This window comes from Mesoplodon mirus (assembly GCF_964341445.2).
Source record: "Mesoplodon mirus genome assembly, chromosome: 3".
NCBI classification, from domain to species: domain Eukaryota; kingdom Metazoa; phylum Chordata; class Mammalia; order Artiodactyla; family Ziphiidae; genus Mesoplodon; species Mesoplodon mirus.
This window is the reverse complement of record NC_138978.1, coordinates 92,247,012-92,270,624: the sequence shown is the minus strand read 5'-3', so window position 1 is coordinate 92,270,624 and position 23,613 is coordinate 92,247,012. Positions and strand designations below refer to the sequence as shown.

General features: G+C 36.6%; 1 protein-coding gene across 2 annotated transcripts in view; it reads left to right on the top strand.

The window, feature by feature from the left end:
- Positions 1-23,613, top strand: part of DPYD (dihydropyrimidine dehydrogenase) — an 817,544-nt gene that overhangs the window by 787,960 nt on the left and 5,971 nt on the right. For both annotated transcript variants that reach the window (XM_082616443.1, XM_082616442.1), the window contains one exon: positions 6,804-6,947. In XM_082616443.1, coding sequence (XP_082472569.1) covers positions 6,804-6,947 — 144 coding nt within the window. The remainder of the gene's footprint in view (positions 1-6,803; positions 6,948-23,613) is intronic.

Genomic DNA, 23,613 nt, shown 5'->3' with positions numbered 1-23,613 from the left:
AGGCTCTTCTCCCTCTACATCTCTCGCTTTTCCTTCTCTTCATGCACGTTCCTCTTCCCTCACCTCTCTGCTTTCTTTTTTTTTTTTTAACATCTTTATTGGAGTATAATTGCTTTACAATGGTGTGTTAGTTTCTGCTTTATAACAAAGTGAATCAGCTAAACATATACATATGTCCCCATATCTCTTCCCTCTTGCATCTCTGCTTCAAAATTCTTCTGCATTTCTCATGCATAGTGCTTTGACCAACTCTTTGGTTTTGTTTCTCTTCTATCATGCCATCAGGGCTTAATCTCCTGAACTCCAAGCTAAAGATACTGCTTTAAAAGTTATCGCTTTAAGCAATGAAGTTTATTTCTTTAGAGGAATCTGCTATACATCATTTAAATGATATTTCAATATAAAACAATAATGTTCTCACCTCAGTTCCATTGAATATGAGTCAGTCTGCCTACAGGCCATAAACTGCTTTTGGAAAGAACGACCTCCTAGCTGTCTTCGCAGCTCCAGCACCTGCACAGTCCTTGGCAAAAAGCAAGTCTTATCTCCTTCATCCTTTGACACTCATGTTAGATTTTCTTCTCTTGGTTGACATTCTCCCTAACATACACCCCGACTTCATCACTTCACAACAAAATGTGCTCTGCTTCCCCTTCACGGAAGAAGCTGCTCACCCTTTGTATCTTATTAAACACAAAGCAGAGGGTCAGCAGTCTGCTGGCTCCCCCAGCATCTCTTCCAAAGTATCGCCCTTCTCTCTCTGGTGTTTCTTCCACTTGGAGGATTTTCCTCCCCTTTCCTGACCCTCACACCTCCAACTTCACTACTTGCCAACCGACTTTCACCCTATCCTTCAGAACTCAACTCGGATGTCATTTCTAAAAAAGTTCTGTCCTCTCAGCCGGGGTTAGGTGCACATTGTCATTGTTCATCTGACATCCTGGGTCACCTCTGCCACAGCCTCTGTCTTGGAGTATTGCAATTGTTATTAACTACAGGCTCTTTAAGGAGACAGATTGTCTTTTATATATAAATTGTAAGTGTCTTGCACTCTACAAGTGTTTTTTTTTTAATTTATGAATCACAGCTGTTGTGTAAGTATGACATAATTTTTTATTTTAAAGAACTTATTTCTGTAACTTAATTTCTTTCTGAAAGTAATTGTTTGGGATTGTCTGACATTTCAGACAACCAGTGGGATTTTTAAAATACATTCAAGATATTCATGCATGCATTCATTCAATAATTTTTCAAGTTTTGAAAAACCTATTGAGAAAAAAGCTAAGCAACAAGCCAAAAACAAGGGGAAAAAGAAACATATTGAGTACCTGTTACGTGCTGGATCAAAAACTAACTAGGACCTCAAGTGGAGAAGATGGAGGCAGAGGCTAATAGTGATAAGGCAGTGGCATAAGTGCAAGGCTAAAAAGTGCCCAGAGTTCTCTGCAGCACTGCAAGGCTCCCCTAACACTGGGGACAGAGGGGAGTCAGTAAAGGACATTACTTCAATGCTGTGAATACGGAGCTGAGAGGAAAATGCCAAATGGGCATGTACCAGGTAAAAAAGACAAGGCGGGCTCGTTCTAGCATGAGCAAACGTAGAAATACAGAGCCTGGTACACAATGCAACATAAACAGTTAAGGCTTGTGGGAATAAATTGGCAGGCATGCACTTTACAAATATTATTCCATTTAATGCTTATACCAAGCATTAAATGTATCGTGAGTTAGATACTATCATTCTCATTTCATTGATAAGGAAAATTAGTAGCAGAATGGTTAAGTAATTGGCTCATAGTCACACAGCTAATGAGTGTAAAACTGTGATTTTAATGCAAATTTGACTTCTAAATCAGTATCCTAACCACTATGCAAATGCTGGCTTTCTGCTTTCACTATGAAGCATGAGTTATCTTTGCTTTTGACTGCTATAGACATTGCATTTTTGATCAGAAGTTGTCCACTTAAATTTATCAGGTTAAACTAAGAGTTATATTTCATTAATTTCATATATTTTGCATGTCCAACTCCAGTGTCCCAATTTGCACCACTGGGCACCACATAGTACTATGGTAATATAATGTACAGATGGTCCTTCTCTCTTTGTCTTCTTATTGTTTTCCACTGTCCAAATCTGATAATATCATGAAAAATGGCTTACTGTTATATCAGTGATTAAGTATTACAAGCCAGTTATTCATGGGGAAAATCTGAGTTTCTGAATGTAAGCCATGTGAAAGCAGATTTTGGAATAAAAATCAGGATCAAATGTAAGTAATTGATTACTGTCATAATTGAAGGAAGGGAAGAAGAAAAGTAACTGAATTCAGACAGAACAGAACAGAGACCTCTCATCTCTGTCTCCCATACTTCCTTGCATCACGCCAAGTGCACAGTGATTGAAATTAGGGTGTGCTAGGAACACACTCAGAGAACCCAGTTTCCCAGCCATCGTGCTCCTGCATTTTTTATTTTAGGTATCCAAGAGTACTCCGTTGCCTTCCTGAGTTTTGTTAAAGATCAACTCTTTGAAAGTTTGTTTTCTTCACTTTTCTCTTTGTTGGTCATTTGATTGAGATTAAATAGTTTTCCAGGGAGCTTTGTATACAATACCTTTAGAGATAACTGCAATAACCAGATATACTTGACATATAATTCAGCCTGACACTACCCCTTAATGAATGACAAGGGATACTTATAAAATTAGTCACAATGATAATTACACACATTACGTATGGAAATTATTCAACCTTTAATGTAGCAAAGGACAGTTTCTGGCCCAGAGTAGGCATTTGATATTGTATATGTTGAATAAATGACAAAAGATAGATAGTGTAACTAAGTCATATGTGAACATGTTTTTGTAAAAAATATAAAATAAATTCTTAGTCGTGAAGCATACTATATCCTTTACCTCTAATTTATTCTTCAATCTGTCAGTGTATACACACAGAAATGAGACATATATATTTGGATTTCAGGTTTATACTGAGTGCAAAATATATATACAATTTAAAATACACACACATATATATTGCACTCAGTGTGTGTGTGTGTGTATATCTATATATTTACAGTATATGCACTATATATATACATATATATATCTCACACTCAGTATAAACCTGAAATCATTTTATCTTTTAACTTATTACCATTTGAATATCAAAGAAATTACTTTTCTTGCCCTCATTCTTTCAAATCAGATGAGAGAGTATGATTAGGAAAATAAGAGTTGATCTCTTACAGCACTATAGACCAGTGCTATTAGCCAACTTGCTGCCATTCTCATAAAAATTATGCAATTTAAATGGGAAGATACTAGTGCCTGCTTCTATTAGAAACAAGAACCCTCTTCTACTTCATAATATGCTCAATTACCTTTAGATTGATCCATGAATAAATTATAATCCAAATAGACCTCTTTACCCTAAAGCTTTGCTGGCTTAAGGTATCCTTGTTGATTCATTATGTTGTCACTTTTCTATCGGCAGTGTAATGCTTTTAATATCTGGACAGAGACAGTTTTAGTGTGAGATACTGTTATCTTTAAATGAGTAGGATTTAGCTTTTCTGGTGAGGACAAATTCATCAATGATGAGTCCCTGGAGAAAGCATTGAAACAAAAATCACACCATTTCTGAGCTTTGTTCAGCTCATCAGTTACAAAGCAGCTTTTGAGAGTCCTAAAGAACTTTTTCCTTTGTTTAAGAAATATAGCATGACGCTCAAAACTGCTCTCTTTGAGTTACCATAGGCTACAACTTTTTCTGCAAGAAAATAATGAATGAAGAGGAAAAGCTCCTGCTGCTGGCCCTGTCAGGCCCTGCTGCTTCTCCTCCTGCAATAGGAAATCAATTAACTATATGTTCAGACAGAGATTTGAACTAAATGCTTTATTAATCATCGCTGATTGCACACATATACAGTGGCCCGCTCTGCCTTCACCTTCACTCTTTTTTATTTTTATTTTGCTTTGGTTTGTTCCCTTGGCAAGATCTGAACACAAACATATGCCTAAATGTAATATGTGATCCTCTGGCACAAGGGAGAATTGATCTTTTTATTTGCAGAAAACTTAACTTTTCAAATGTTCAGTTCTCAGCTATCCTGGAGGCATTCTAACGTGCGATGTAATAATAATTTTTTAAAAGCAGTGAAATTTCTCATACTAATGCAGAAAGCAAAATGACTATGGCAGCCTTGAAGTTTTGGAACCTGGTACTACAACACTCGGCCTCTGGGATCTCCATATGGCAGTGAGAAACTACATGCAAATAGACCCTCTTTGATTTGGAGATAAATGGCAGACCGTCGAGGGGGCAGTCACTGATATTCTGTGTGGGTGTGCTTTCAATTTCAAGAAAACTTTGGCAACATTTTCTTTTTTTTCCACTGATTCTTCAACCCACACACAAAGAAAATCCTATAGGAATCTCTATGTTAAATTGAAAACCTCTCCTTAGGACTAGTTATAAAAGATTAGCCCATTAGAATCATAGCACCTTTAGTTATGGAAAGGCTGCATTAGTTAAATATGGTAAATGTGGTCAACCACGGCAAAAAAGTTACAGAAAATATCAGGTGGTTGGTGTCTATTCAGCCTGTATTCTATTCTGAATCAAGGGATTTCCTATTATTAATTATTATTATTATTACCATTATTGGAACAATTTGAAATCATCACAGTTTAAATTTAACTGATTTGTTTCTCTTTGGATAAAGAATAATCTAAATGGAAAAAAATATCTCCTCTGGTCTATGTTTAAAAGAAGATAGATTAGAAGTTCTGAGAGTAATTTCTTTTGAATAATTTTACAGAACATTTAGGTGGAATGAGATAGTGTTGAGGAAGGTAAGGCCCCATCAAGGAATCAGGATAATGGTTCAGATTTTCATAGAGCTTGCCTTCATCATGAGAGATCTGCTAGACTCAGAGGTCATGTGTTTCACACTAACAAGTCTTGATAATAATCTTCAAGGATATAAGATTAGGTAGGGTAGAGGTGTCCTTGATGTGTAAGAGAAGTGTGGGGCGATTGATATTCTGACAACATTTATATCAAGTGGACGTACATTCACCAAAGAAAGAACCCTCGGGACATTTCTTTGGCACCAAGTGTAATCTGTAACACCTCATCTGCCCTAGGAAAAGAATCATTTCATAATAGGAAAAGCAAGCACGATCTTTTCTACATTAAAGGGGCTTACATATGTGATAATATTGAGGATTTGTTTTATACTCTATTTCATGCTTTTTAACAAGACAGCATCACTTATTTTATGATAAAATAGATACAACATATTCATATATTTTCTCCCTCTGTCATATCATTTCATATTGCTGTAATCATTAAATATTGTAATTTAGAAAAGCATTAAGGTGCCGAGATGAAGTATATAGTTCTGGTTTAATTGTGTGTATTAATTTGGCATTCATAACATTGTTTCTATTTGCTCAACTTTTTGACATAATTACAGTAAATTGGTAATGGAAGTAACGATCTTAGATAGTTCCACATGAATATTTTCTGCAAATATAAATTTTCAGTTGCAGTTTGGCCAAATTGGAACACAGTTTAAGTTTAGTTTACCTACTGTAATGACATCTCTAAAGGACCAGAGAACTCATTTTCCTAGAGTGTTATGCAACCTGGTAGGTAGAGGCCAGTGTTTTAAAACAAGTGTGATTTTTTCACCTAATTACTTGCTAGGGCAGAGATCAGGATGACCTTGGAATGCTGTAGTTTTCCAAGCCTTCATTGGCTAGGTAAATCTGCTTTATTCTGCAGGAGAGCTGGGGGTGGTGGTGGTATTTTTGCAGTCTTTGAAAAGAGACCTAGCAATTCCAGGTTCCAGGCAGACACAGAACATTTCGAATTCAGTGGTGTGTATCACCAGCAGTATATGCCAGTAAAAGTGAAGATTAAAAGTTCTAGGAGAGAAGGACAAAGTGAAGAGGAAATAATTGTAGGATAATGAATAGTATGAGGGCATATTTGTGTTAACGTGAAACCACTTAGCATTTTTCCACAACACCCAGGTATCTTTCTAAATGAACTTTGTAAAGTACGATTGAATAACCTTGAGATTTAAAGCTCCATAATGTGATTTTGAATACTGAGGGAGTTTGTTTAAGCACTGTGATATTTCCTCTGCTTTTCATTTCTACTTTTGCCTCTTTTCATGCAAAATAAACTTTATTTTCTGTGCAGAGAAATCAATATTTTTACCATTTTGTTTTTCAGCTATTCCAGTAAACTGCAATCAACATTAGTTACAATCTTTAAAGAGATGTAGTAAGAATTTGAACACAATAAAACAGAGATACAGATTTGAACTTTGGCAAAGTACCTTTGCTATTGACAAAAGCATTTGTCAGAGACTAGGCTGTGTCTATATTGTGCTAAAAACCTGATGAAGAGGAAAAAAAGCATCAATAGGTTTCACCTTCTGTCTATATGAACTAAACAAATGGTTTAACTAATAGCTATTGTTTTAAGTGAATGCTTTGGTTTACCATTGTGAATTTTATTCTGTTTAGAAATGTATTTCAATTAATATTTGTATATTTAATACATACATATTTGGTAAAGGTATTGTGCTATTGTGTTCTTTTTAATAATTAATGGACTCTGATACGTAGAAGACTAGGGTTCAAGAATGAATGAAGATCTTGTTATAGTATACGTGAAACAGTCTCAAAACACACATTTGTTTGTTTATAATATTTGTGTTTATATCCTCACATTTTTCTCTTCTGTGAGCTAACATACTTTCTTATTTGTGTGTTTTCCTATTAGAAACTGCCAAGTTTTGGACCTTATCTTGAGCAGCGCAAGAAAATCATAGCAGAGGAAAAGATTAGACTGAAAGAACAAAATACAACTTTTCCGCCACTTGAGAGAAACCATTTTATCCCCAAAAAGCCTATTCCCACTGTTAAGGTAATGATTAAGCTGTATATGTAAATATGTCTATTTTATTGTTTAGTTTGTGTTTATTTCCTGTTTAAGTGTACCACTGATTTTGTTTTTAAAATATATTGACAGTTTTAAAAATCCTGTCTGCAGTGACAGGATAGCCTTTTTTATTGTATATTTTATACTTTTTAGAACACTGTCAAATATGTGTTTCATGCAAATTTTGGATGTATTAAATAGGCCATAAAATATTACAGTTAATTCTTTGTCTTCTTACACTCATTTAAAAATTACTGTAATCTACAATTAAATCTAAAAGGTATCTTAGTCATACAGTACAACTAAATGATCAATATGCACCATCAATATCAACATGATACCTTACATTTTGGACAAACTTTCTCTGGTTCAGCCTTGGGAAAGCCTGTACAAATTTGGGTTTCAGGAAATTATTTTCTGGATAATATCAAAAATTATCATTAAGATGGAATTATGTGTGCATTATATTTCTTGTTTTTCTTCTTTAACTTCTTATTTTGAAAAAGATGTAGATTCACATACAGGTGTAAGAAATAATACAGAGAGGTCTCATGTACCCTTTACCCAGTTTCCCCAATGGTAGCATGTTGTAAAACTGTAATACAGCATCACAATAAGGATAATGACACAGATACAATCTACTGATCTTATTCAGATTTCCCCAGGTGTACTTCTACTCATTTGCGTGTGTAAGCACACACGTGTATTTAGTTCTGTGTAATTTCACCCCATAGGTAGGTTCCTGTGTCCACCACCACAGTCAAGATAAGAGTTCCATCAGCACCAAGATCCATCAGCTTGCCCTTTTATAGCCACACCTACTTCCCTTCTGCCCACCTCCTTCAAGATGGAATTATTTTAAAGCAATCATAATTAAAAAAAAAAAGAAAAAAGGAGTATTACAGTCCACATTCTCTCTGAAGTTACCATCAGGGAATGTGGTTTTCAGTCACTGAAACTTACTCTTCTCCATTTAGTGACTATCTCCATTTCCTGGTTGAAGCATCAGCTGAAAAGCTTACTCTAAGGAGCTCTTTGAAATTCCTCTTTAGTAGTCAAACAGGAGTTGGAACCCTTAAAAATCTCCTCTATCTATGAGAAAAAAGAAATGTGTCCTATGCGAAAAACAGTGGAATTTAGACGATGTTGAGAGGACTAGGTTATTCAGAGTTCTGAAAGGAAATATGGAAGTGGCTGAACACAAATTCTACCAGCACTTCAATGCCATAATTCCAAATAAAGTGAACACTTGGGACTTGCAGCAGTATAATAGCCCCAAAGAGTCTCTTGAGCTGTTTCCTTTAAATTATTTGTTTGATACTAAAAGGATGAACTGGACACTGATGGTAAAGAAGAAGTCAGATCCTTCCGCTCTTCACATTTCCCCCACCCTTTGGCTATAACTAATATATATTTGGGGTTAAGTGGGAATTGTCCCTGCTTGTCTTTTCCTATTTAATTAATTTGAAATAAATGTAAGATCTCCATCTTTTCCTTATGTATACAAAATTCAAAAGAAAAATATTATTTATATTTGAAATAAAGGAAGAGCAAGGTGATTATAAAAACATTGAGGCCTTTTTTAGGCTTCTATTCTGTCAGGGAATATATTGATAACCTAGAAGCAAAACAAAAACAGAACAAACAAAAAACCTGCTGAAGTTGAGTTAAAGTTAGCTGATCACAAATCCAAATAAAATATCAAACTCAGCAGAATTAAATAAACCAAAGAACTGGGAAGTCAGAAAAGTAAGTAAACATTTTTTAAAGTCTCAAGGAGAGATGAGGAGTCTTATTAGAAATCGTACAGGCTTACATTCCTCTCCTAAATTGTTACTTCAGAGATGATCCAAATTGAAGTACCCCTGGTGTTACATTACATAAGCCTCAAGAGACCATTGACACCATCTTCCCATAACTAAGACCATAACATTGCTGACATATTAAGGGGCTGCTATGGTAGATTTTTCTCAATGTCCAGTGGATTTTCCACTACCTTGTTTTTCTTCCCAGGGTGTCTATACCCATTCTATAATACCTGTTATCATTTCTAGAAATATGGTGTGTCCTGTCAGAAAGCATAATGGTAACTGATAATGGGAGGTTTTTCTGCAGAGAGATGGGGAATTTTCACCAGTTATAGGTGCAACTATTTCTGGAAAATGAGGAATTACATTTACTATGACAATGACTGCTCATTTCATCTTGCTTTCTATAAGGCTTTATATCTCTATAGAGTGGGACAGAGCTTATGTTTTAGAGGAAGAAAGAAGATAGAGATCTGTTCCTGTCCCAGAGATATTTGTGGTGGCGTTAGATGACACTTGATCTCTAGAGCCATGATGTTGTTACCAAAAGTGAGCTCTGTGTGTGTATGATTGTATTTTTAATTAGAGCAGTTGTCCTCTAATAAATTCACTTTTATTCATATTCCAGTATGATTTTCCAGAGTAGGAGAGAAATTTCATCTCCTGAAAGCACCAATGGAAGTATGTAGCAACCAATAGCTCTAATATGCCAATACTGTTCCAAGTGCTATACATGTTTTATCTCATTTAATCTTCACAATACTTGGGATAGGTACTATCTTTATATTCATTTTACAGATAAGAAAATTGAAGAATTAAAAAACATTAAATAATTTGATCAAGTCACATAGTAAACAGTGGTAGAGTGGGGGATGGAGGTGAAATTGAGAATTGTTGGCTTAGGATTGAAAAGATTGGCTCATAATAGGGACGAAAATGTTTGGTCCATTCTAGAAGATATACAAAATATACCTAGAGATTGCTCATGGAAGATGAAGGTGTCAGTATAGAACAAGGAGAATAACGTTTAGTAAGGGAATTGTGACACATGGCTTTTGTCACCACTGTGCTACTAATCACTTGATTTGGGTCAAATATCTAATGAGAGATCTGTAAGAGCAGACCACTGGACAAAGACATCTCTTTTCCTTTCTTCTTTTCTTCCTCCTCCTGACCTTCTGTAGTTTCATTTGTTTGTTTGGTTTTGTTTCTGTTAAAAGCACAAAGATTAATCTAAAATTTACCCCTAATCCTACCACCTCAACTTAATCACTATTAAAATTTAGATTTATAAAATTCTAGTTCTTTTTCTAAACCTAAATGTAGTACATTAAACTAAACATAGAATACTCAAATTTTCTATATAAAAACCTCATAATTATTTATATCACTCTAATGGTTTTATAATATTTGATAATATGAACTTATTACTTCTAAAAATTAACCTATTGTTGAATTTTTAGGCTATTTCCAGAATTTTTTACAAATAATGCTATTATAACTATTGTTGTACAAAAATCTTTGTGTAGATCTCTAATTGTTTTCTCTAGAGAAATTGCAGGTGAAATTGTAGGGCTTCTGATACATAGTGCCAAATTGTTCTCCAGGAAGAACGTGCAAATTTACATTCTGCCAAAAAATGTAAGAGAGGACTCATTCTTAGACACCCATCAACAATAGATTTATTTTTAATTTTAACTAATATAATAGTCAAAAAAGTATTTTTTGTTTAATTTCCAATATCTAAATAGTAGTAAGATTGGCATGATTTTTTAATATATTTTTGACCATTTCTTCTTTTGTGAATTTGTTACTTATTACTTTTGACCAGTTTTCTGTTGTAGTATTTATCTTTGTTTCATAGATTTTTTTAAATAAACTTTTTATATATTGCCATTTGCCTCATAATTTGTATGACGGTGTTTTTAGATATACATACAGAAGTTTTACTTTTATGAAATCATATCTGGCAAAAGCTAGTTTTGTGATTTCTCCCTTTCTTTATTTGCTTGGTTTAGCTTTTTCTACCTTAAGATTATATGGATTCACCCCATCTGGTTCTTTTGGAATTTACATTTGATTATTTAATTAATCTAAAATTTGTTCTGCTCTAAAGTATCAGATATGGCTATACCTTTAATTTTTTTCACAAATAAGCAACCATTCCAAGATTTCAATATTTGCATTTTAAAGTGGCTCCTTCCGTCTCTCAAGTTATGATTCAATGACAAAAAATGTATCATAAATGCATGACTTACTTGACATTTAAATGTTCAGTGTCTCAGAATTAGCTAAAACTTTTCAAGAGTGAATCAGAAATGGGTTAGACAAAGTTCTAATAAGGATGGCCAATTTCTATAAAAAATTTCATACCTTAAGTAAATCTTTGTCTAATAAGGAAGAGTTTAACAAAAAACTTTACAAATAAAACCTTCTGACAAAGTCCAAAATTCTTGGCTATAAGCCCCTTACTCAAAAGCAAGACCTTAGTACTACTTTTAACATTTCTGTGAAGACAAAAATGTTTTTTCTACTACAGTGCTGATTCTTTACTTTGAAATATGTTCAACATAGTTCCCTTTTCTTCTTGATATTAACCAGATGGAAAAGGTAGCAGAAGATGGACCTTGAGGGGAAGATTGATGAGTTCATGTAGCAGCATGTAGCTTCACATGACAGAAGCAGGTGCAGGTTGGGGTACAATAAGAGAAAAGGGCGGAGAGAGAACATGATGATGGTGTCTGGACTCCTCTCTCTGCTTCCTTCTTACTATATCATTTCCCTTTATGATTCATTTAAACTTTTCCTATATATCGACTCAACTATCTTCCATCCTTACCTCTTTTTTTTTTTTAAACATCTTTATTGGACTATAATTGCTTTACAATGATGTGTTAGTTTCTGCTTTATAACAAAGTGAATCAGCTATACATATACATATATCCCCATATCTCCTCCCTCTTGCATCTCCCTCCCTCCCACCCTCCCTATCCCACCCCTCTAGGGGGTCACAAAGCACCGAGCTGATCTCCCTGTGCTATGCAGCTACTTCCCACTAGCTATCTATTTTACATTTGGTAGTGTATATATGTCCATGCTACTCTCTCACTTCAGCCCAGCTTACCCTTCCCCTTCCCCATGTCCTCAAGTCCATTCTCTACGTCTGTGTCTTTATAGCTGTCCTGACCCTAGGTTCTTTAGAACCTTTTTTTTTTTTTAGATTCCATATATATGTGTTAGCATATGGTATTTGTTTTTCTCTTTCTGACTTACTTCACTCTGTATGACAGTCTCTAGGTCCATCCACCTCACTACAAATAACTCAATTTCGTTTCTTTTTATGGCTGAGTAATATTCCATTGTATATATGTGCCACATCTTCTTTATCCATTCATCTGTTGATGGACACTTAAGTTGCTTCAGTGTCCTCGCTATTGTAAATAGAGCTGCAGTGAACATTGTGTTACATGACTCCTTTTGAATTATGATTTTCTCAGGGTATATGCCCAGTAGTGGGATTGCTGGGTTGTATGATTGATAGTTCTATTTTTAGTTTTCTAAGGAACCTCCATACTGTTCTCCATAGTGGTATCAGTTTACATTCCCACCAACAGTGCAAGAGGGTTCCCTTTTCTCCATATCCTCTCCAGCATTTATTGTTTGTAGATTTTTTGATGATGGCCATTCTGACTGGTGTGAGGGGATACCTCATTGTAGTTTTGATTTGCATTTCTCTAATGATTAGTGATGTTGAGCATACTTTCATTTGTTCGTTGGCAATCTGTATATCTTCTTTGGAGAAATGTCTATTTAGGTCTTCTGCCCATTTTTGGATTGCATCCCTACCTCTTTTTATGCTTCAAACCTGTGTCACCCACTATCTTCTGGATACCTCCACCTGGATAGTCTAAGCAAGGTGCATAAAGGCCATCGTACTTCAAACTAAACTGATTATCATTCCTTCTAAGCCTGATCTTCCTCCTGAGTCCTGTGTCTCAATGAACAGCACTCTATCTACCCTCTTACCTAAGCAGAAACCTGAAATTTGGCCTAGATTTCATCCTATGACTCATCTCTCTCATGAATGGGATCACGGACATTCACCAATGTCCACCATTTTTATCTGTCATGTCCTCTTCCTCTTCTGCTCTTCCCTATAGCAAAGGTCTTAGGGAAGTTCTTTACACATTCTTTCCTGGAATTCTGAAATATTCTACAAACTGGCCTCCCACCTTCTTTTCTCATTCTTATCTAATGTATCCTCCAACTATTATGAAGTATTCTTTGTTAAATGCAAATCTGATTGTTTTACCCTTCGTTTAAAATTCCCACATCTTAACCATGATCTTAAGGTAAACTCCTTAGCGTAAACATCAGACCTTCATATTTTAGCTTATCTTGGCCTAAGCAGATTCAGTGGAGTGGTGAAAAGTAGAATCCAGGAGGTGGTAAATTGAAGAGTGAATAAAGGTTTCAAAATTAAGGACATGGCATATGGAATACTCTTTCCTGAACTTGAGAAAGATCAAAAGGAAAGTGACAAGAAGAAATGTAGTAGAGGGAAAGGTTGGTTTGTATATGTTAGGATACTCTAAGCTTGCATGTGTTTATATGCTAGGAAACGATAGCTGAAGCTACTAGAAAGGGCATGATTAAAGAAGCTATATCCTTGGCAAATAAGGAAGGAACGGAGTCCAGACAATACATTAAGTCATCTTGGATAAGAGAGTGACATATGATTTTCTACCTACTGCAATGCCATAGGCATTTAATGAAACTGAATTTGGGCTTACCAGTGCCATTTTAGTAAGTAGCCTGTGTTTGAAGAAAGTGACTGCTAGAAAGTCTTAAGAAGCTATTTCCTTCATTGAAAGATATAGCAAGGTTTATAAGATTTTAGCAGATTACATTTATGGGAAAAGAGTTTCCTGAATTAAGCCTGGAACTACTCTGTCACGCTGCTTGGGTTCAAATTATGCCACTGCCATTTAGCAGCTACATGAACTTGCCTCGGTTAACTAATCTGTAAGGTGGACATAATTAAAGAGTCTGCCTGGGCTTCCCTGGTGGCGCAGTGGTTGAGAGTCTGCCTGCCGATGCAGGGGACACGGGTTCATGCCCCGGTCTGGGAAGATCCCACATGCTGCGGAGCAGCTGGGCCTGTGAGCCATGGCCGCTGAGCCTGCGCGTCCGGAGCCTGTGCTCCGCAATGGGAGAGGCCACAACGGTGAGAGGCCCGCGTACCGCAAAAAAAAAAAAAAAAAAGTCTGACTCATGGGATTATAAATTAGGTAGTGTGTGAACTGCTTTTAGCCTGCACTGAACATATCCTAAATACTGTATATGTTACCCACTATTAGTTTATGATGTTAGGAATGGACAGCTTGAAGTAGATAACAGGTTAGGGTGACCCTCCATTTCCATATGTCCAATAAAGTGAGCTCAAGAATGTTAGTAGGAATACATAAAGCTCTGGAAGTCAACCAAGTAGGAAGTTTTGAAGAAGTCCATATATTTTTCAGGAAATTTTTATCATATACCTACCATGAGACAAGCAGTGTGCTAGGAATTGAGCATCTATAGTACAAAAAATAAAACAGCCACAGCCTCTGTCCTCATGAAGCATACAGAGTAGAGAAAGAAACAGGTATTAAAACAGAGAATCACACTAATAATATAAAGCTATATTTGTAATACAAACAGTAAAGAAGAATACAGGATGTATGGAGTCTCTTTCATAGCAAGACCTAATTTAGATTGAAGGAGATGAGGAAGGCCTCTCTGAGGAACTGGCATTTTAGGAGCCCTGTAGACTGGGTAGTGATTAGAAGGATAAGTGGAAAAAGGGATATTCCCAGTGATTCATAATGTGGTCCTAGATTTGGTGAGTGGCCATGGTTATGGAAACAGAAGCAGAGGTTAAATTGATGAAGCCTTGGTAATTCTCCCTCTAAAATTTGATGATTCTCTTTATATACTGAGGTATAAGGGACAGTAAGGAGTTGAAAATAAGGAGACTAAGATGATTAGATTTTTGATAGTCCCATTAACTGAGATAAAGAAAAATGAAAGATAATGAATCAGGGTTTTGTTCTTGGTGTTTTAGGTTTGATGAGTTTTTTAATGTGGGGTGAAAATTTTAGATTTGAGCATATTGATATTAGTGAACTCAAGCTAATTTTGCACCTGTGCTGAATGATATAAAGAAAAAAGAACTGACATGCTGACCACCTACTGGGTGCCAGACATAAGACAGAATCTTCACATATATTTTCTTCATTTCTTGCTTAACCTAATACCCTATGAGGGAGTAGGAAGTTCTGGAGAAGCAAATGGGAACAAGTGATCAAAGAAATAAGAGAATAACCAGAAGGAAATGATGACGTGGAGAAAAAAAAGAGGAAGTCTTAAGAATGGGGAAGTGGCCCACAGGTCAGAAAGCATTGCTCATCTTGGCAAGGACATCTGGTATTGTTTCATTTTGTCTTTCACATGTAACCACTGAGATTCCAATTTCCGGTTGGCAATAATTGTCCTATTCACCCATACATCCATTTTGTCATTCATCCAACAACTATTAATGTCCACCCACTATGTTCCAGCACTGCTCTAGTCACTAGCAATTCAGTAGTGAACAAAACAAAAGCCCAGCTCTCATGGTGTCTACATCTTAGGCACCATGGTGTCTATATTTGGTGTCTATGTACATTATAAAACAGACAATAAACAAATGAACGAGTGGGTACATACTATGTCAGATGGTCACAGTGCTGTGGAGAAGATACAGCAGGATTAGGAGAAAAGTAATTGCTGGAGAGGTTGATCAGGAGATGCCTGCCTGGTTAAATGGCATATGAGTAAACACTTCAAAGAGTGAGAGAGTGATCAATGCAGATAAATATCGGCGGGGGGGTGGGGGTGGGGGGAACATTCCATTCAGAAGGAACAGAAAATGCAAAGACCCCAAAGCAGGAAAGTCCTTGGCAGGAAACTATTGAGGCTTTTTAAAAGGAAGAATGATGTGATCTGACAAAATTTTTCAAAGGCTCATTCTGGCTGCAGTGTTGATACAAGATCCTAGATGGGCAAGGACAGAAACAGGAAGACTGGTTAGAAGGCTGTTGTAACAATCTAGGCGGGAGATTGGCAGGAAGGAGAATAAATACTAGATAATGTCAGAAGACCTCAACTCCATTGTTCTAAATGAAATGATGTGTGTGAAAGTATCACACGAGGCATAGTTCTATTCAAATGTAAGGAGCCACGGTTGTTGTCATTTTCGTATGAGTCCCTTGCCCCCTTGCCCATTATTTTAGATTCCATCTGGATGATGAGGCCATGTGGTTGTTCAGTCCCCATTGAAATCAACAGCCACGTTCCCTTTAAGAGTCATTTTCTCTCTGCATGTGAATCAGACATTTCTTCTTGTGCTTTTATTGTTTTATTGTACCACGCTTACCCAGGCATGCTATGTACTTCCCTCTGCTGCTTCATCATTACTTCTATGTTTTCCCTACAGTGTTTCTTCTGTTCTTGACATACCATTTTTCCATCTCCCCTTTTTCCTGAGGGCCTGGGTTATCTGTTTTCGTGCTTAATATTTTCCCTGTCCACCTATCTGTTTATTTTAGCCTGTTTCTTCCCTCCTCGCTGCTGGCCTCTTTATAGATTCCTCTGTTCAATAGTTTAAACTCCATGCCACTGCTTTGTTTATCCTCTCAGCCAGCACAGTATATTATTCCCCATCTGCTATAAAAAGGGCCCCAGTGTCCCACAAAGTTGACTAAGCCTCTCTTGTCTGAACAAATTTTTCAGTCATGCATTCAAGTTTCTAATCTACCCCCATCTTCTCTGGTTATGAGTGTGAAAATATTATTTCTAGGCAAGCCATGCTCAATGATCTCATCTTTTGTTCTTCTTTTCTTTCAAATGCCTCAGATAAGACTTAATGGTCTGCTGCTTCAGAAGTAGGCAGTTTCAATATCAGTCAATCAGTAAGTATTTACTGAGTATTTGCTATGTGACCTCAGCAGTGTGCTAAGGACTGGGTCTTCGTCCAGAGACTAACAAGGCATGGTTCAAGGCACCAGGATTTTCCTGATCTTGGTGGAGATGTAGTGCTAACATATATTTATTATGCACTCGCTGCAATCCAGGAAACTGGGAATACAACACGAATTTTAAAAAGAAAGATATCTATCCTTATGGAGCTCATAGTCTAACAAGGGAGAAAGACACATGTTAAAAATTATTTACAGTTCAATCAAATATGTACAAAATGCTCTGGGAACACAGAGGAGTGAAAGGGATTAGTTCCGCCTCGGGTAATTGTGCAAAGCTTCACAGAGATGGTGATATTTAACATGGAGTTTAATAAATTAGTGTTAATTAACCAGAGAATTAATAATAAAAGCTAATATTTATTGAGTACTTATGAGGTTTCAGGCACTGTTCTGCATGCTTGTGAATTAACTCATTTAATCCTCACCATAACCCTATCAGGTATCCATATTTTCCCTATTTTACTGATGAAGTAATTAATAAACAGAGAGGTTAAATAACTTGCCTAAGGTCACACAGCTAGGAAGACATGAAAACCAAGACTTGATTCCAAAATCTGGCTCTAAAACTTGGGCCTTAATCACTATCTTCTTCTGTCTCTCATGAAAGGAAAAATAAAAAAAGGAAGGTGGCATTTCAAGCATATGAGTATGTTTGCAAAGCATAGTGTTAATACATACTTGGAATAAATGCAGCCATGGGACCTTAAATCCAATACAAAACTCATTCTTTTGTTCAATAGGATTTCCTAGAAAGGACCAAACTGAGAGGCAGTAATGAGGAAAATAATCCAGTTTTCTTGCTCAGTCTTAACATGATGTAAAAGGGCAAGGGGATATACTGATTAAACATCTAAGGATTTCAGCTAGAGCATCAAGAGTGGTTACTCCCAATGTTACACTGTGACTAGGGGGTCCTTGAGAACCAGAAGTCTTTGCTAGCCAACATGGTATCCAGCTTCTCTTTGCGTCCTTGGAAGCTAAAAGATGGTCTCAGAGGCTGTCAGTCCTACCGCAGGGAATAGTCTGGGGGCCTAGAGTCAGCCTGGCATCCAGTCAATTTCCTCTTTATCAATCCTACATCTGGATTTCCATTTCATAGTGACACAACATTTACCATACATATTGCCATATTGCGGAGCTGTCGCTTTTGTGAAAGAAAAGGCTTCTGAGGAAGAGGAGGGTAATCAAAATCAGTGCTGAAGGGGAAGGGGGAGAATGAGATAAAGTAAGAAAAAGACAACTGACCTCCAGCAATAGACGTAAAGGTCTCCTTCTAAAAGATGAACCAGGACCTTCTGAAGAAGCTCCTAACACATTCCACAGGTTCGCCTGTGCTAGAGAAAAGAAACCAAACAGGAAGCCGTTTTATCTCCTAGCTGAAGAGAACTGAAGTGACAGTGTGCACATTTGGCCCTGCTAAATGAGAAACGTGCTTTAGTCCCAGGCAGCATATAACAGAGATTTGAGAGTCTGCCAAGGCTTATAAAGTTCCCCGAATGCTTCCCACTTCTGTTGATATATATGAGAATGAATTCTCATTCTCTTTATGAAGCCAGGAATGTATCTCTAACGTCTTTGAATTTCTGGGTAGGAAAATGAATGGTTTAGGGGCACTAGTAATGTTTTCATCTCTTCCTGCTGCTTCTAGGAAGAGATAGACTGCATCTCATAAGACTGGCAAGACAGTGTTGGCAGGAGACCAGTCAGCCTGATCGAGAGGTTTATTATTTCAATTGAGTTGTTAGGGGAAGGAGAAAAGTACTCATATATAACTGTAAGGCATATTAGATACTATGGAGCATAAAAGGGATGGCACAAGAAGAAAAATAGTGGAGGATTTTCCCAGCAATTTTCAGAAGATACCAGAGAAATGGGTGGGAGACATTAACATTCTCAGTTGTCTATATACAGACAAATAGCAGATGAAAAATTATCAAACTGGACTTTAAAACACATGAACAGAATATGGTGAAAATCAACTCTTAAGTCCTACGGGGATGTTTTGAGATGTGATTCCTGACCGGAATATGATGATGGAAAGGTATATCTTCTTTGGAATAAATAAGTCTGATGAAAGGGCTGGGGGAGGAGCAGTATATGTCAAAAAGATATACACATGCATGGAAATCCACAAACGTGAAAGTGAAGCATGGAGGAAGCAGCTGCAGGAGAGTGAAATGAAAGGAAAACAGAAATGTTTTCGGGGACTACATCAGAGACCCCATAACCAGATGGTTAATACAGACAGGCAAGATAGAGCAGCGATGTAAGCCTTTACAGACTTCAGATGAAAATCCCACTCCACTAAAGGCAAAACATTGGCAAAACTATTGAATTGCCATGTTGGAAATTTAATCTCACAAAGGAGAGAGAAGCAATGAGAGACTTACTGCATTGACTTCTTTCTGGTTCCTTATAAAAATCTGTTTGGGGAAAATGGCAGCTAAGAGAATCTTGAAGGAAAGTAACCATCCCATATCATTGTAGAGTTTGTTAGGCCACAGAAAGGAAGTCTAAGCTTAAATGTACAAGTATGCCACCTTTAGTAAATCTACTTTCAGGGAGCTCAGAAACAACAATAGAAAACAATCCTGTAGTCAGAGCTCTAACCTGAACATGTATCAAGAAGGATGAGAGGCTGTCAAATTGAAATTTGGTGACATAATCTCTGAGTTTCACGAGGAATAGGAAAAGAGTGAAGCATTTAGATAACTCAGTATTGAATGGTCATATGAGAAACTAGAGATCACATTACCAGCGATGATCATAAAAGAGTGGCATCAAGATTTTAAAATGTTTCAGAAATACCAAAGCTTCAAATTATCTGAATCTGGAGAAAATATTAGGAAAAATGGAAATGTATTTTGTCTATTAAAAGTTAAAAAAAAAAGAGAGAGAGAATACACCCACTACTTAGAGCAGATGGTATACTGTTAACTTACAATTAGAACTGTTCAGCTCCTATTATCTTTGTAGCATCACCATAAAGAATTCTGTTAGATGGGCTTCCCTGGTGGCGCAGTGGTTGAGAGTCCGCCTGCCGATGCAGGGGACCACGGGTTCATGCCCCGGTCCGGGAAGATCCCACATGCCACATGCCGTGGAGCAGCTGGGCCCGTGAGCCATGGCCACTGAGCCTGCGCGTCCGGAGCCTGTGCTCCACAACGGGAGAGGCCACAGCAGTGAGAGGCCCGCGTACTGCAAAAAAAAAAAAAAAAAAGAATGCTCTGAGGGATAGGGAAAACATATTCGAGAGGTGAAGCCCAAGATAGGTAAGGATAAAGTAGAAACACATCACATTTAGCCTCATTAAATGTATTTAAATCCAAAGTGTCTGGTGAGAACTTGCTACTTTAAAGCCTGAGCCGGCCCACATAAAAAGAATACAGTGATCAGGGCCACAGATCTGTACTGAACCAACCTTGACTACACCCAAACCTCACCCATCTGTCTCTCAGTAACAAGCTCCCTTCCGCTCCACCCTCTCTCACCCACTTCAGTTCCCAGGTCCTCACTAGCTTCTACCCCATCTCTTGGTTTGCTTGCTTCTCTTACCTTCTCCACTAATTTACTTACTACTTTATTTCCTAAATCATGCTTTGTCTCTGCCCTCCCAACTCAGCTTATTCACGCTGAGTCCTGTTATCAGAGTTCTACTGAATTTAAACTCAAGACTTCCCTTTCTAATTGTACAGTCACCATCCCTGTCTCCTAGCTCGGAGGACATTATATAGGATATCAAAAATAAATTGTATGCTCTATTTTTGAAACTGTTTTAGTATGATATTGCTGTATCACGCTGCTAAAAATTAAATGGTGCTCCAGGTTCTTTAGAAAAGGAAAAGGTTGATGTGGCAAGGGGAGTGAAGAAAAGAGAGAAGTAGACCAGAAAGCTTCATTAAGGCTCATTAAACTTTTGACTTGAGGGCATTAGTAAAGGAAGAAATTATCAAGTGTCAGCATAAGTTCTGTGAGAACAAACAGAGTTATCTCATTTCCTATTTTGATAGGTTTATTAGGCAAGCAGTGAACTTGATGTAACAGATAAGAACCTGTGACATTGGTAATGGTACAGATAAGGAAATGGTAAAGTAATTAAACATCTACGTCCAAACAATTTTGATCTGTTTTGGATAGACATCATAGTGATTGCCCACAGCACACTGTCCTGGGTCCTGGCCTTTGAATGACACTTTTTTACAGGTATAATAAATAGTATGCTAATCAGATGTGTAGAAGACTTAAATCTAAGGACAGTTAACACGCCAGATATCAATCACAACTTGAAAATACTTCAATCACCTGTAAAAAAAAGTAGGCCAAAACTAAGAAATTCATACTCAGCCTAATACATTAAGTATGATGCAGCAGGGATGGGATGGAGGCCCTCTAGTTCCTCACTTTTGACCCCAAACTTTATATCAAACAGAAATATTGACTGATCTAGTTTTTAAAAATACTTTTGATTATCCCAAACAAATAATTAATTGACCAAGATGTGATTCTAGAATTCTGTACTACTTCCCAACGTTAATTTTGGGAAAACATATTTAAATCAAATGTATCACCTACACTTTAAAGAATTTGGCATCACTTTCCCCACATACACATTCACATATAAACTTTTCCACTAATCAGGGATGGCTATAGCAGATCGCGCGACCTTTGTATATCCACACCCTGCTTGGAATAATGAATGTAGGTACCCTAATCTCCACAGGTATGTGTCCAACAGGGACTAGACTAGCCATATGTGCTTTACTGATTATATGCAACTTTCAGCAAACTCCAAATTCCAGAACGTGTACTCAAGGGTATTTATAAGCTGGCATTACTACCTGGAAGCTTTGAGTTTTAAACAAATGTCCTCGTTGTCTGCCACATAGAGTGATAATTCATTTTCTTTGATTACTCTTTACAAAATAACTTAAAATAGTAGCCATTCTTTTATCCTCTTCCAGATTAAATATATATATACATAATTTTCTTAAGAACTATGATGAATGAGGGGTGATTTTTAACACCATGTGTAAATAATTTTTAGAGGCTCCAAGGACTTTGTTTTATTTAGTTTCACATTAAACAATGGTGTTTTAATAAATAACAACAGCAAATCTCCAATATAGAGCAAAAGGCATATTTGATATACACATAATGTGAATTTGCTTCTTACAATAAAATATCTTAGAAATATGCATTGTTTCTTTGGAATAAGCCTTATAAGCTGGATGACCATCTAGGGAGTTTCCTGTTTAATTGTCTTTTGAGTATTTACTGATGATTTCAGTCAAGCCATGATCTAATTCAATGAAACAACTGTTTTGACTAATTTGTTTACTAGATTGAAAAAATTATTTTCTATCATGTATAGTATTTTACAGCAATAGAGTGACCTCATGAATTTACTGTCTTAAAATATTAGAAAATATTAAACATACCCAGATACTTTGACTATGATTATTTTGTATTTAAAGAGGTACTCAAATCTTTTTGTGAATCTCATATTAATAAAAGTATTCAGTAAATCAAAAAGTAGCTCTTAGCTCATACAACTGTGTGCCTAATATTTTGCTGAATATTTAGTATATAGAAAAACTAAAGATACATTTATTTAAACAAATATTTGAGTACCCATTATGTTTCAGTGATCTGAGGAGCAAGATACACAACATGAGATACAAAGATGAATAAAGCCTCCTAAGAGACTGCAAATAGGAGCTGAATGTAGAAAATATCTACAACATGAAATAAAATTTGCTAAATAGAGAAATAACAGATGAGCCAGTAAAGCAGAGTGCTTATGACCATAGAATTTGAAGTTAGGCAGCACTGGTCTGAATCCTTGCTTCATCATTTATTTAATTTTATACCTTAAATGTCAATAATCTCATCTTCTATAAAATGTGTGAGATTTAAATGAGAAAATGCTTAAGAATTATGGCACTGGCCTGATACATAGTAAGAACTCAAAGTAATCTGTAACCATTAGCTCCACATAATACATAAAACACTCTAGGCCATTGCATTGGTAGGAGGGGGAGAGAGAGGGGATGAAGAGGGGCAAAGGGCAGGAGGAAAAGATGTAGGAGACAAAGGAAGAAGAGAATGAAGAAGAGGGAGATCACATCTTCAATTTGGTTAGGAAAGGAGAAGGAAGAATTAAGGAGATTTTCATGAAGTAGTGGCATGTGAGATGTCTTTGAAGGATGGACAGGATTTTTCAAAGTGAAGATGGGAAGGAAGGGTATTCTGGACAGAGGACTCAAGATAAAATTAGGTGCCAGAGGAGTTGACTGACAAGTGTGTTCAGTGTAGGGCATGTGTCCAGTGTAGCTAAAGCACATGGTGTTTGGAAGTGAGAAATAAGACCAAAAAAGACTAGTTGGTAGAAAGCCTTAAATGCTAGACTTAAATGTGAAACTGTATTTAATTCAACAGATTTTTGAGTAAGGTAGTGAGAAAATTTAATCTGTGCTCTACAGCGTAGATGAAGATGACAACACTGCATAAGGTAGAAAGGAAAGGGAGAATAAGAGGATGAGACATGTAGGCTCTTGTAACTACATTAGAAGTAATGGGAAATTAATTAGTAATGGTTAAAGATTATAGTAGACTTGGAAAGAGGATTCAAAATATATTGCAGATCCAGAGCTCAGAAGACTTGGCAACTGATGAGATTTTGGAGCAGGGAGAAGTCAGAGTGAAATACAGCTCTGAAATTTCAAGCCTCAGTGACTGAAGAAATCCTAACAGTGTTAATAAGACTAAGGAAATCAGAAG